The following is a 13426-nucleotide window of genomic DNA, read 5'->3' on the forward strand; positions in this document are numbered from 1 at the left end:
TGCAATAATTCGAAGAAAGGGGCAGATTAAAGAAAATAAAGGAATAACTGATGGATGTGATTGCAATAATGAGTGAAAAAGGCTGAAATGGGGCCGGACAAGAATGAACAGAGTATGGTGAGAGTTGGTGTGTGTCTGCAAAAGTGACATCCAGGTGTGAGCATAGTCTTCCTCAGTTCCTCATTTACATTCTACAAATAAACAAAATCTAGTCTCTCATTCGGGGCTGAATTCTGGTAGATACTAAGTTGCAATACAAGCAATTCAGGTAGTTGTTGAAATAATCATCTTTGAACGCAGCTTCTCACCTAACTTGCATGATATTGCAGCGATGTTGCGGCATAGAGAATATAAAGCCACCCACATTAAATTGTGTGAGTCTGGTCAATAACAAAATCTATTTCCAGAGCCCTGTGTCAAATGCATCACTGATAACCAGCGTTTCCGCCAGGGGGGCGTCTTGCCGTCATTTGGCGCCCTTATTCAGATGGGGACGCCCTGAACTTGAGCCGACGGCGTCCAAAAATATTAATAATTTGAGAGAAGATCGAGAGTTTTTATCACTTGAAATAACGAAAAGGAAGAAGGACAAGGACATCCCGCTGTTGGAGGGGCAAAGGAGTCTGGTGGGATTCTTTTCGGAGTATTGAAGATCGTTTCCCCGACATCGGCGGTGCCTGCTACAGGACAACACAGAACGTGCGCGGTTTGGACGCGATGAGCCGTTTTGGGAGCCGAAACAGACGGCGCTTTAAAGAGACGAGCCAAATGATCCGGCTCACTAACGTAAAAAGACAGTATCTCTCTGGGTGGACGCCCTCTCAGCCCTGGTCTGGCGGAGACACTGCTGACAACTGTAATTTCAATGTTAGCATAATTCCAGGTTGGCAACAGGATAAATGACAACATAGCAATATGATGGACCACTTAATTAGTACTGGCATTTAAAACCATAATTCACATCAGATGGGGTAAAGACGCCCGTTACAGGAGTAAGGGACTAATGGTAAGGACTAAGGATTCAAAGTGCCACTGTTATGGATCTATACGTTTCTCCTTTCAAGATTTCAAGATTTAAAAATGGAAAGTCTTTATCGTCATATGCACTACAGTTACAGTGCAGTTGTTTTCATTGAACACTTCATGCCAGGCTTCTCCAACAGTGGACGATACAATATACTTATGATGTAAAGAAATACAAAAAGTGAAAAAGTGCATCAAATTGAACTGTTGATTAATGCCTGAAGGTGTCTGTACGTGTTGTTGTGATGGCAGATGTAACCATAAAGATAAGAGTCAGTGTACTTAACGCTGTAAATTATTTTCTTTTAAATATATTCAAGTCTTGGACACATCATGTCACCAACGACCATGATATTTGATAACACCCAGTCTCCACATAAGATCTTATACCAAGCTGTTGAAATCATTTTAAATCAAATGGTCCACTTTGCATCGAACTGCTTTTCAGCTTTCCGCTGTGCATTTGGAGGTCCTGCATCCATTATGTATAGAAACCATAACACAGCAAGATACATTTTTGCTTTCAAAACAAACGCAGGTGGTTGTTAGATCTTGAGCCAAGACATATTTAAAATGCATCAGCTTGCTTTGACCTTAAAATACTGTGACAAACATTTTTAATGAGGAGAAAGGCCTTCAGGCTACAAAAAGTGAGCTTAATGTATAGTTCTCAATTATTGAGAGGATTTTGTCTCTGCTCCTGATTTTAATGTTAGGGAGAGAACGCTTTTTTTATGATCTTGAAAATCCCATTCTTTTAATTGATATCTAGCTTGAATTCTATGCTCTGTTCCCTTTAATATGTGTTGATTCAATAATTGAAGAAATTACCTATAACTTGAACTAGAGTAGAATTTCTGCAAGTCTGAAAAAGTTGCATTTTATTCTCTCAGTTTTGGCAAACATGTATAGATAATAATTCTCCTTGGCATGCTGAGCAGGAGCCTGTGCACTTCTGATCAGAGCTTAGACTGAACTCTGGATACTCATCTTAATGCACAGTGAAGAGCAGCTGACACAGCTTCCCTAGTATCCGTGCTGACTACATGGACTTGAAGCATACTGCATTATAAGGGCAGAATGCCAAATACAGCAGACGCATTCAGGCAGACCCAGCTGTCAGAACCCCTCCTTAAAGGATGCATTACCAGGAAATAAATTCTACTACAGTAAGGCACATTTCAACTCCAGTTCCACATTATCATCACTTAGCTATGACAACATTAGTTTATTATTCAAATCATATCTTTTGATAAAAAAATAACGATTTCAATTATAGATCTTATTTGATGTATTTATCCATTTTATGGATGCAGAATTGCAAATGTGTCTTTTCTTTGTGTTTCATTTTATTGTAATGGTCTCGTCAAAACCAACAATCATAAGACATCATCATTGCCACAAAAAGACTGAAGGAGTGATCAATGCCAACTCATTGACATTATCAACAGTTATGTAAGAGTCAATCATAATAAATGAATGAATAACAAACTGTTAGATGCAACTCTTTTAATACAATGCACACAACACACTTTTCCTCCAACAGGTTAACAATGAGGACAAACTCGGACCAGCCTCCCTGGATGTACCTGACCTACACTGGTACTCTGGACAGCCAGTTTGCTCCCACTAAAAGCTATTGTTTACTATTAGTGATGTCACTAGCACCACTTCCCGGGAGGGCCTCAGGGGGGGTGGGAAAAACGTGGGGATCAGCAGAACTCTATGACAAAGAGCTAGCAGCAAACTAAACTGACCCATCGGCTGGCAGCCCAACCCTAATGGATGTTGGATGCATACTCCCACCACAGCCAACAGAGCGAAAACAAACTGCACAACACCACACATAGTGGAGGGACAGCCAGGGAAGAGAAATATAGATGGACTTAAGAAGAGAGGGAAAGACAGACAACATCATAAATCAATAAAGTCGTTTATCAAGCACTGTGGGAAGCACCCTCCAGAATCTGCTGCAGTCCAAAACATATGTTGTGCAGAGTAACAGAGTTTTCACACAATTCTATTGTGGATTTTATGACAGTTTTTGAAAACAAAACAAATATATCAACCAATGATCCCTCCAAAGATATCAACCCCCATACTTTGACTAAAGGGAAGATACTTATACTACCAATGTGTGTAACACAGCCTCAAGACTTCACATGCAGCATGCCTGCAGCAAATCGGAAATGAAAAAATATGATGTATGATATACTACACTGTCTCATAGCAACCTAATCCTGGGTGCTTCATGTTATCGGGAGGATCTCTGTGATTTATATGGCAATCACCCACAGTTTACATTTCAACACTGGTGTGATTCGAAAGCACTGATTTGTTCATGAAAGCACAGAGAGACATGATAGTTCCTCCAGTTGGCTAGACTCTAGTTAATACTGCCATTCACAAAATTAAGGTCATATTGTAAAAAGAAAAAAAACACAATAAACAGCAATACAATAGCATTTGGTGCCATCCACAGTTGCCATCCTGGCAGTGGGGGAGGGGGGTCATATAAAATGGGGTTGGGCTTTTAGCCTCTAGCTCATGCCCTAGCCAGAAGGGTATCTCAAATCCCAACCTGTGCAATAAAGCTTCCCTCTGCTCTAAATCTACAACCACATTCCACTGTATTGGCCTGCTCTCCTTGCAGGCATGTGGGATTCAGGTGGGAAGGCTGGACGCAAAGCAACAGCTTCACTTCTCTGTTACACTGCAGCGTGCATTCAATGTGGAATAGAAACCTTGTTATTCTTACAGGTAGAACAAGATTGAGGAATACATTTTCTTGTAAAAATACATTGTTATTATGGACTAGACTGGTCCTTCTATCATTTAGTGTGTTCTTTGTGCAAAATATATCCAATATTTTAGTGAAAATTGACAGATGCCTTATTAGACAGGGTGATGAGCTGGGTAGACTGGGTTGTTGTGTAAATCCATAGATTGTTTTAATAGGTGTAGGAAAAGCTTTAAAGGCTTAGAAGTAATAGGGAGGTTAAAGGTGTACAGGATCACAGACGATTATTCTCCGGCACACAAACATTGGCAGGCCTTCTCAATCCTTGGACAAGTACTACTTTACTGTCTGCAGAAAACTCCATTACCCATGCTGAGTTCAGCAGAGTTTCCATCAAGATCTAATGTCCTTCCTTAGTAATTAGATTGTAACATAGTTATTACAGAGCACAGCACCACAAAGAAGTGCTTTATTTGGGACCATGAAAAACATATTTTCATCAGACTGAGAGTTGTGTTACAGATAAATATCATCAAAACAAATCAATAAACTGTAACAGAATGCCATGTGATATTACTGTGAAGATGCAGTGAGTGCAGAGAGGGCATTAAAAGAGTATACAGATGCGTGTAGACTGTACCTGTCAGTGAAGCTGGACTGTGTGTCACTCATTGGGCTTCCGGTTCTAGATTTGCAGCAAATTATATCCGATTAACATTTTCCAGAGTGTGATGGGGCGATTTCCTGGAGCGTCCTTCTCTTGCATTCGTGTGAAGTAGGCAAGGGTTTTCAGAATGGTGTTGATAATAGATTACTTGTAGGACACTGTTGGCTGTTTGCTAGGCACGTCTAAACACTTGAGAAAACACAAATACTACCTAAACGTTATTTGTTAGCTAATGCCCGTTGCCAAAAAACTGAATAGCGAGGAATTACAGTGCAGACCTTAAAAAATTAATCGGGGCCTCTGTCGTATTTGATGTGCAGTCGGATGGTATCCTTCCTCGGATAAAAACAATATTTTGGCCACAAGAATGAATATACTGCCTCAGTTGGCACAAGTTGTGGTGCATGTATAAACTCCTTGTATGAATAATTTGCATTCACATCCCAGTGTTCCGTCGATACGAAATGTGTAAACAATATGTATTCCAATATATCAGACCCCTTGGCCCTGCGGTGTAGTCCGTCTGCCACCACCCCAGCTCGGCTGAAGATTGGTTCCTAAATTATCTTTGAAGATGATGGAAATTCCTCCAGTCCCATTTGGTATTCCCTGCTCCAAGAAATGCCTGTCTGTGGCTGTGGGGAAGACTCTTCCGTGACCATGAGAATAGCTCAATACCGAGTTTAAACGACCCGTGTTACAAATTAGCAACAACTGCAGCTAATGTTACATCGGTGTTAAACGTTAGATTCAAAAATAAAATGTGTAGGATGGTATATAGAACAAAAAACAGGATGTCTTTTTAAGAAAACTATTTCTCACTGAAAGCTGGCTGGCGTTGAATCTCGCCAGCTACCAGCTAACAAAACAGATGAGCTCTTTCAGCAAAAAAAAACTTTGCCTCGTACGCTCTTGTTTCGAGTGCAAACTAAGCAAACTCCCGTTCACAACAATGAGCCGGCTAACGACCGAAAACTATATATAAACAGCACGGCATGAATATTTACTGGTTGCGAAATGTCTCTGTATTGTGTCCTTCAAACAGTCCCCTTGAGCAAAGAAAGTCCCGTGAAGTCGGTTAGCACAGCGCAGCGGTCCTTGACTCCATGTTTCCAGAATTCAGTCGTTTCTCGGCAGAATTCCCGTGGATGGAAGCAGGCTAGCTATGTGGCCAGCTAACGGGACATAAAGTCAAACCAGTCCTTCGTAAACAACGACAAAAACCCACCGAGGCGGTTAAAACTTTCAGCGAACATTAAACGCAGATTTTTCCAACGCAAGGGGTTATTTGTAAAAGATAATAACTTTTGCAAAGGTACCAAAAATCCCACTTTCTGCCGCTAGCAACGCCCTAGCCAGCTAGCTGTCGGAGTCCAGTAGCGCTTCACTAACCACTTCCGCCGGGAGATTGGAAAACTCATTTTGTTTCAGCATAATGTTGGGGAAGACTGCTGAAAGACAACACGAACATAACACAACACAGCACTAACTATGATGCCACTACTTCTACTTATACCGTTATAACTACACTTGGTAGTAGTAATAGTATTATAGTATTCATTTATTTGTATTTGATTTGTATAGTAGTGAATATTAGATTATGGGAAGAAGAAGAAGAAGAAGAAGAAGAAGAAGAAGAAGAAGAAGAAGAAGAAGAAGAAGAAGAAGAAGAAGAAGAAGAAGAACAACAACAACAACAACAACAAATGTAGCCTATGTGACCTTCTTTGGAACTGAAACACCAAGTCGATGACAAAAAACACAATTAGCAAAAAATAACAATTGCATAATTCTCAGTTTTTTTATTATAGAGAAATGTTGATTATTTTATAGACCAATAAATACTGACTAGTTATGCCATTTGTATGTATTATTCGTTACAACTGTGTGTTTGTATTAAACACTGCACCTTAATTGTATATGCTCCAAAATATGCACCTTATCTAAATAAATGTATTCATATTTATAAATCATGTATTTACATTACTACAACACTATTTATGTAAATGTAATGTAACCTCATGCACTTTACTACTCTTTGCACTTTCTGGTTGGATGCAAACTGCATTTCGTTTTACTCTGTGCAAGGACAATAGAGTTGAACAAATCCAAATATATATGGCTATCCATTAAACTGGTACATTTGTTAAATATAAAAAACACTCAGCATCTCTCTGAGGGAGAGGGAAATAGATTATATTTATATTAGTCAGTACATTGATAAGTTGATAGACACACAATAAATCAGCTAATAAGTTACAGTCCCGGTTGTCTTTTCTTTTCTTTTTGTTGCTTTTCCATGGCAACAAAAAAGAAGAAGATACTTTTTCCTTTGGTGGTTGATTCTCTTGATGATGTGTTGTATTTTTTCAAGGTTTTCATGAATCTCTGTCTGTATGTGGTTGTTGTGGGACAGGGAGAACAGTCATTATGTTCATTATTTACAGCTTACAGCCCAGTCCTTTGTCCATCATCAACAAGAAGGCACTGCTATTCTGATGAAAGTGTCTTCATTCATCCAGATAGAAAGCTTGTCAACTGGCAAACTACTGCAGAACCTTTCAAGACCAAGATCCATATTCATTGCAATCAATATTAGTTGATGTAATTTGAATTCATACAATTGTTTAACTTACTTTAAATGTGCATTTTTGTTATTTTACTCAAGCTGAGAAAAAGTGCATTTAAGAACACCATGTTGTCAATGTTATATTGAAGGATGTGGTTATTGTGGGTTTTCCAAATAAATTATATGCACTACCACAATGAAACTGTCCAAATCCTCTTTACCTTTAAACAGCCGCTGTGGTGAGTGAAACATGTGCAGTTGTAGGCTACTTCTCTACCTTCTCTTGATCTGTTATTTGTTTCGTGTGACCCATTGAAATACATGAGCTAGTGCACTGGCTACAAATATATTCAATTTGTTTTGCAATTGTTTTTATTATTATTGTTTCTGGCAACTGACACTTTACCGTATCATTTTACAATAAGCACTTCACTGTGTATTATACAGTATCATACACCGTATTTTATTTTGCTTTAGGCTTGATATATTTAATACACAGAGATTTAAAACAGTTGAATTTATGCAAAAAATGTAAACTAGAAAATGATGACAAAGTAGTATTTGACACGTTTCTCCTGAATGTCAGAACGACTGATCATCATGTCTCCTCATCATCATTCTTCATATACCATTGATCTGACACCACCATGTGGACAGTTCAGGTAACTGCAGTCTCAGTCCAAAAAATACATTTAAGTACCTGTGGCACAAATGCAGCTGGTCCTTCAATTATAGTTGAAATGTTTTTGTTTACATTTTATTTCAAGGCATACAAACAGTCTGTCACATTTGTATATCCGACTTCACAAAGGGATTACAAAGGCAAATCATTTAACCCCAAACTCAAAATGGTCCTTCATTACTGCTATGTAGATTTTGGAGGGTTAAACGTACAGCATAGAACAAAAAGTAACACATATTTAGAAAAGTATAGATAACTAAGGCACACACCAGTTAGATTTTTAGTTTCTTTGATAGAATGGTGATGTTCACATGATTCTGCCACAAAAACAGCTAATCAATAACACATAAAGAGAAAAAATAAATAAATGGCAAGCCTTTTAGCACACTAATGCAGAAATCCATATGCACTGATAATAATGATGATAATCATATACAAATATGGTCATAATAATAAGAAAACAGATCCAAGCTCAAAGATAAATCCTGGTAGTTCGGTAGCTTTATCGGCATGGAGCTAATTCAGTCATGGAGTAAGATAAATCGTATCCCATAATGCACTTGTGTGTTCTTTCTGGACAATATAATATCACAATCACTATTGAGATGAACATTTTTCTGATAACTACCATCACAGTATAGAAATCATCATATCACATTAAATAAACATTAAATACTTAAACTCATAACTCTCCAAACAGGTAGTAGGTAAAATAAATACTTTTTGATGTGTTAAGAGTGAGTCAAACAGAAGTTTGCAAAGAAATAACCTGATATGAGCAATTCATCTCGATATGATTTTGCACGCTGTACAGATAGCTAACTATACATTTAATTGAATTGTCTTGTCTAACAAGATCTCTGTGAGACTGAAATGTGACTACTAAATGAAATTAGCTGAGAGCTATCAGAACAGACAACGTATCCTTTGTAATCGCACCTCTCAAATAACGACCAAACATTTCCACATATTCAAAGTCAACATAAATATCCAAATGGACTGCAAAACAATAGCATTACCAGCGCAGAGTTCTATTTATGAGAAGTGTCTCTTGATTTATCCGTGGAAAGTTAAATGAATGTTTCAGGGGCAGGATCTTGAACCAAGATTTTAGAAAGCAGGAAAAGGGTAAACTTGTTGCTATAAACTAAGTAATCAAACATATCACAAACATTTCTCTGGAATCCATCCCACTCTTCATCTCCCTGAGTACACCTTTCACATCTGCTCGCAGTTTCACATATGCCAAAAAACCTATTGAAATTATGAAAAATGTTTCACAAAGAGGAAAGGCATAACATGTAAACTGTCTCTTTCCTAACATTGAGCTTTCCTTTGCAAGCAATTCCACAACTTGTTACTAGGGCACGGTTCATTGCAACTGAAAGCAACATCTGTTCATGTGTTTGCAGAAAGTGCTTTAGTTTTCAGTGTCTTAATCTACATCCGTGTTGTTTCTTAACTGCACATTTTACACAACAATCAAATATGTGTTCGGCTGAATTAGCTGGATAAAAGTCCAGAAAATGTTAGACCTCACAGAAAGATGTCAAAGGAGGGTTCTCGATTTGAATTATCCATTTTGAAACGTCAGTTTTGAAAAGTTGATTTTCTTTGTAATTTCCCTTGGTAATGGTAAAAAAAAACAGACTGACTTTGGAAAGCCAATCAGTCATTCTTCCCTTCATGACCATTAGCTGCCACTGTTTCTTGTTGGTCTCTCCTCTGTTTTCGCCAGCTCTTGCTCTTCTTTATGCAAAATCGAACAATGTCCACCATGAACACCCAGGACAGAGCATACATAGCCACTCCCCCACACTTGATAAAGAATCTTGGGTTGGGTGAGATCAGCTCACAGTACAGCATTGTGCCTCCCACGAACACTCGCATCAACACAAACAGCAGCACGAACAGGACATCCACAATGTCCCCCAGGCGTGTCCCGTAATGTCCCGTCTGTTTGATGAACCAGCGTGCCTGCAGGAGGGGGTTGGTGATTTCACTGCCAAAGAGCACCGCGCAGGCTTCGATGCCAGACTCCCCCAACCACAGGGTCAACAGGATTCCCAGGATGCTCATGGTGTGGTGGGCCAACATAACGGGGCCCTCTGTGCGGAAGTACACACACCAGGCCATGTCGAAAATAAAGTAGCCGAGGCTCACCAACATGGCACTTATTTGCAGAGGACTGTTTTTAGTACCTAGCAACAGAAACATTGTTTTTAGTTAGCAATGAATTTTAAATACCAGTCATAGAATACAGAAGTAATAACTGAGACAGGAGCACATCATTATCAATATCAACATGTAGCATCAAAACTTTTGATAATATACTTTGTAAAATACCCCAAAAAGACAGGAGAGGTACAATTATTTGGTCATTGCTGAATGGTTTATTCCCACTTTGAATGTGTTTTCCTTTTGGTAGTTTAAATAAAAGTCTGCATGATAATAGCCGTTTAAAAAAAAAAAACAATTTTCGACAACATGCTTAGCATTATAGAGATGAAACAATTAGGCAATCAATACATAACTGTATATGCAACCATTTAGTTTTCAAGCAAAAGGGTTGATCATTTCAATCCTAAGTAGTAGGTGTCCTACCTGGATTAGTGAAAGGCCAGGGTCCATCGACATAGCCTATGTATCCTGTGATGCAGCATGCCAGGATGCCATGTACCAGGGTGACGAGGCGACAGTTCCACTCGTAGCTCCTGGACCCGTTGAAGTTGCACAGGATAAAGTAGAGAGAGACCCAACAAGACAGGCACAGGAGCGTACCAACCACAACCAGTGACATCTTCTCCACTACAGAAAAAACAAACACGTTTCAAAACACTAAACCCACTTGCAGTTTCTCCTGCCTCTCAGCCGTCATCAAGCCAGATTTGTATCAGAAAGAGAAAAAAGCAAACAGGCACATCTTGTGCACTTATATCGCTTACAGTAGAAAGAGACAGCATTACCGTCCAGAGACTTGGACTGTGCAATCCTTTGTCAAGGACCAACAATTAGCCTTTGCTTGAACTATAATAGCACCACAGTTGGATGGCATTGGGTCCAGTGGGGTGAGGGGGACGTCTCTTCTTCTGCTGTGACGTTTGTACTAGGAGGTGAGCCCATTCACAGAGTCAGGCCCACCCTAACTGGGGTGGAACAACACTTGAATCTCAAAGACTAAACAAAGTATTTTTTTTAATTAGACAAGAGGTTACTGGGTAATGGGCCTCAGACAATCTCATGAGAGAAAGACTGTTTTTCTGGTTTTTATAAAAATGATGTGCAATAATAAAAGTAAAATGTATTGTTGTTGTCTGACTTGAAGTGACACAGGTTTGCTATAGGTATAGGCATGGGGAGGCAAAGATGTACTATTATATGCATTGGGACAACTCCATTTCTCTGTTTTCTTTACAAAGCAGCAATGGAAAATAGGTTGGCAACTAATATGGAATTTTTTAATATGGCCCTTTAGGTCTAGTCATCAGTCGTCTTCTCTCACTAACCTGTCTGATGCAGGCAAATGGCCTTGGAGCTTTAAACATTTGTTCCCTACAGCTGTGTGGTGGTATGACCCTGATAGTTGATTGGGTTTGCCCAAAACATTCATAAAACATCTCTTTAACAGGACAAAGCTGGAGCAGTGTCAGAGAGCAGTAAGGACACCCCGGGAGTCCATATTAACAGGTGATCAGGTGGATAGCTTCCTCGAGCCAACCACTCCCTGCTAGGAGCCGAGCTTGCTTTGACTCATTTTCAAATGTAAATGATTCGCTTAGGCATATTTAAATATTGAGTGAGCGAGCGAGAGAACTGGTTTGGCAGGGGTTGTGTCACTGCTGTGTCTCAGCAAATGTCAAATTATTTGCTTGATTAAGCATTTTAAAATGTTAGATAATTGTGAAAAATGCCTATTAAAGCCCAATGTGATTATCTCCTAAACAATCTACAGGTAACACACTTGTCCCAACACAACACACATGAACAAAGATGAAAACTAAAATATAAGTGCAATACAAATAAAAGATTGTCTGGACCATAACAAATAAAGACAAAAATACATCCATAAACAAAAAAACGAGGTAAACATACAATTCAAGTAAAACACCAGGATGGTGAATAACATTATCTCCGATTTTCTAGCATTGCATTCCATTGCATTTTCCAGAGGTGGAAAAAGTACTCAGATCTTTAAGTAAAAGTACCAGAGTGTAGGAATAGTCTGTTACTGTACACAATTATTAGCATAAACATATTTAAAGTACCAAAAGTAACAGCACTCATTATGCAGATTGGTCAATTTCAGAACTATATATCATATGTTTTTATAATAAATATTGATGCATTAAAGTGTAATCAAAGCTGTTAAAGTTGCAGCTAATTGTAATTACTTTGTATACTGCAGGGTAGCTTGTGAATTTACTCCAGGGTTAAATAAATTCTTATTTAAGAGTTATATTTTACATCATTAATCCAAATATGCAAAGTAACTAAAAGGTATTAAATACATACCTCGGAATTGTAGTTATGTAGAAGTACAAGTAGCTAAAGATTGTACAAATAAATAAAAAGTACAATACTTCAGTGACTCTACCTAGTTACTTGTTTCACCAACGCCACTGTAGATAAACAATATACACTGGAGCCATCATTTAGTAATCCAATATCGATCTCTTTTATATCGTTTGTAACTTCTGTTTTGTATGGTATGCTGCCGTTTTAGCAAGGACACTCGTGATAAACACATTTTATACATGAAGTTATAAATACACAGTTGAAATGCTAGGACTGTCAAATACTGTTTTTAGAGCTTATCCCTGGATGTAAAATGATGCTCTCACACCGGCTAACTACCCAGTGAAGTAGCGAGCTAACGACGGCTAACAAAGCGTTTTCTATGGGACTGTTTGACGTTAACACACGCAGTGAAATAGCATTACCTTGATGGAGCACATGTGGCCGTGTCTTCGTTTACATCCTGCGTGTTTTTTGTCCTGTGGAGTGGAGATATGTTTCTGAAGGAGACTGTCAAAGGGTTGTTAGCCAACACAGTAGCTGCTATTTGTTGTCTTTAACGTGAGCTCCGCCGGTGGCAACAACAGCCTCCTTCAGCATCCCTTCACTCCCCTTTCACCTCATTACTCGCTGTGCATGGAAATGTACCAACTGTTAGCATAACAGAGAATTGAGCCTTGGTTGTATAATCCCATACTAAACCGTAGTTTAGAGATTACGGCAGGCGTGGTTAATATTTACATACATTTTGTTTCCATCGTTCTGGATATCTTCCCAAAGCGATGGGAAGTGGGGCGATCAGTTTTGAGCAGTGGCGACCCCCTGCGGACAATAGTATACATTACACCTGTTCTCCTCAGAATGACGACAAAATGGAAGATCTACATTATTTATTAACTCTCATTAGAACTACATGAATTATTAATATGTGTGATATTCTTACGTGTAATATGGGACTGCACACTGGTACAGACAATATTTCATCCCATTGTGAAAACTCCTACCAAAGTAAGTGTCAATGCAGTCCCACACCTTGGTGCTTGTGAGTGGGTCATTAAACAGATATTTTTCCACACCAGTACATTAACGTTTCAAATTATCATTAACATCAAACTTCCAAAGGGGCGTAAGGGTGCCCTTTATGTAATCACAACATTCCCAGTTTAAATCCAGCATTATTTTCCATCAGCCCTCTACCGTTTACTGTCCAATAAAGTCAGAAAAATGTCA

General features: G+C 38.8%; 1 protein-coding gene across 2 annotated transcripts; it reads right to left on the reverse strand.

Moving 5' to 3' along the window:
- Positions 1–7704: 7704 nt before the first annotated feature.
- LOC104967126 (transmembrane protein 136-like) lies at positions 7705–12970 on the reverse strand. 2 transcript variants are annotated; one of them, XM_010796538.1, is made up of 3 exons: positions 12622–12970; positions 10286–10489; positions 7705–9882 (listed from the first exon to the last, which is right to left on the reverse strand). In XM_010796538.1, exons 2-3 carry the CDS (start codon positions 10479–10481, stop codon positions 9350–9352), a joined length of 729 nt encoding a protein of 242 aa, XP_010794840.1. In that variant the 5' UTR covers positions 10482–10489; positions 12622–12970; the 3' UTR covers positions 7705–9349. The 2 variants fall into 2 exon arrangements, with proteins under 2 accessions (XP_010794840.1, XP_010794841.1); XM_010796539.1 differs by lacking the exon at positions 12622–12970 and having other exon boundaries at positions 10286–11094.
- Between the last annotated feature and the right edge of the window lie 456 nt (positions 12971–13426).

This window comes from Notothenia coriiceps, unplaced genomic scaffold (genome assembly GCF_000735185.1).
Source record: "Notothenia coriiceps isolate Sejong01 unplaced genomic scaffold, NC01 NC01_scaffold00037250, whole genome shotgun sequence".
In the NCBI taxonomy this organism is placed as follows: domain Eukaryota; kingdom Metazoa; phylum Chordata; class Actinopteri; order Perciformes; family Nototheniidae; genus Notothenia; species Notothenia coriiceps.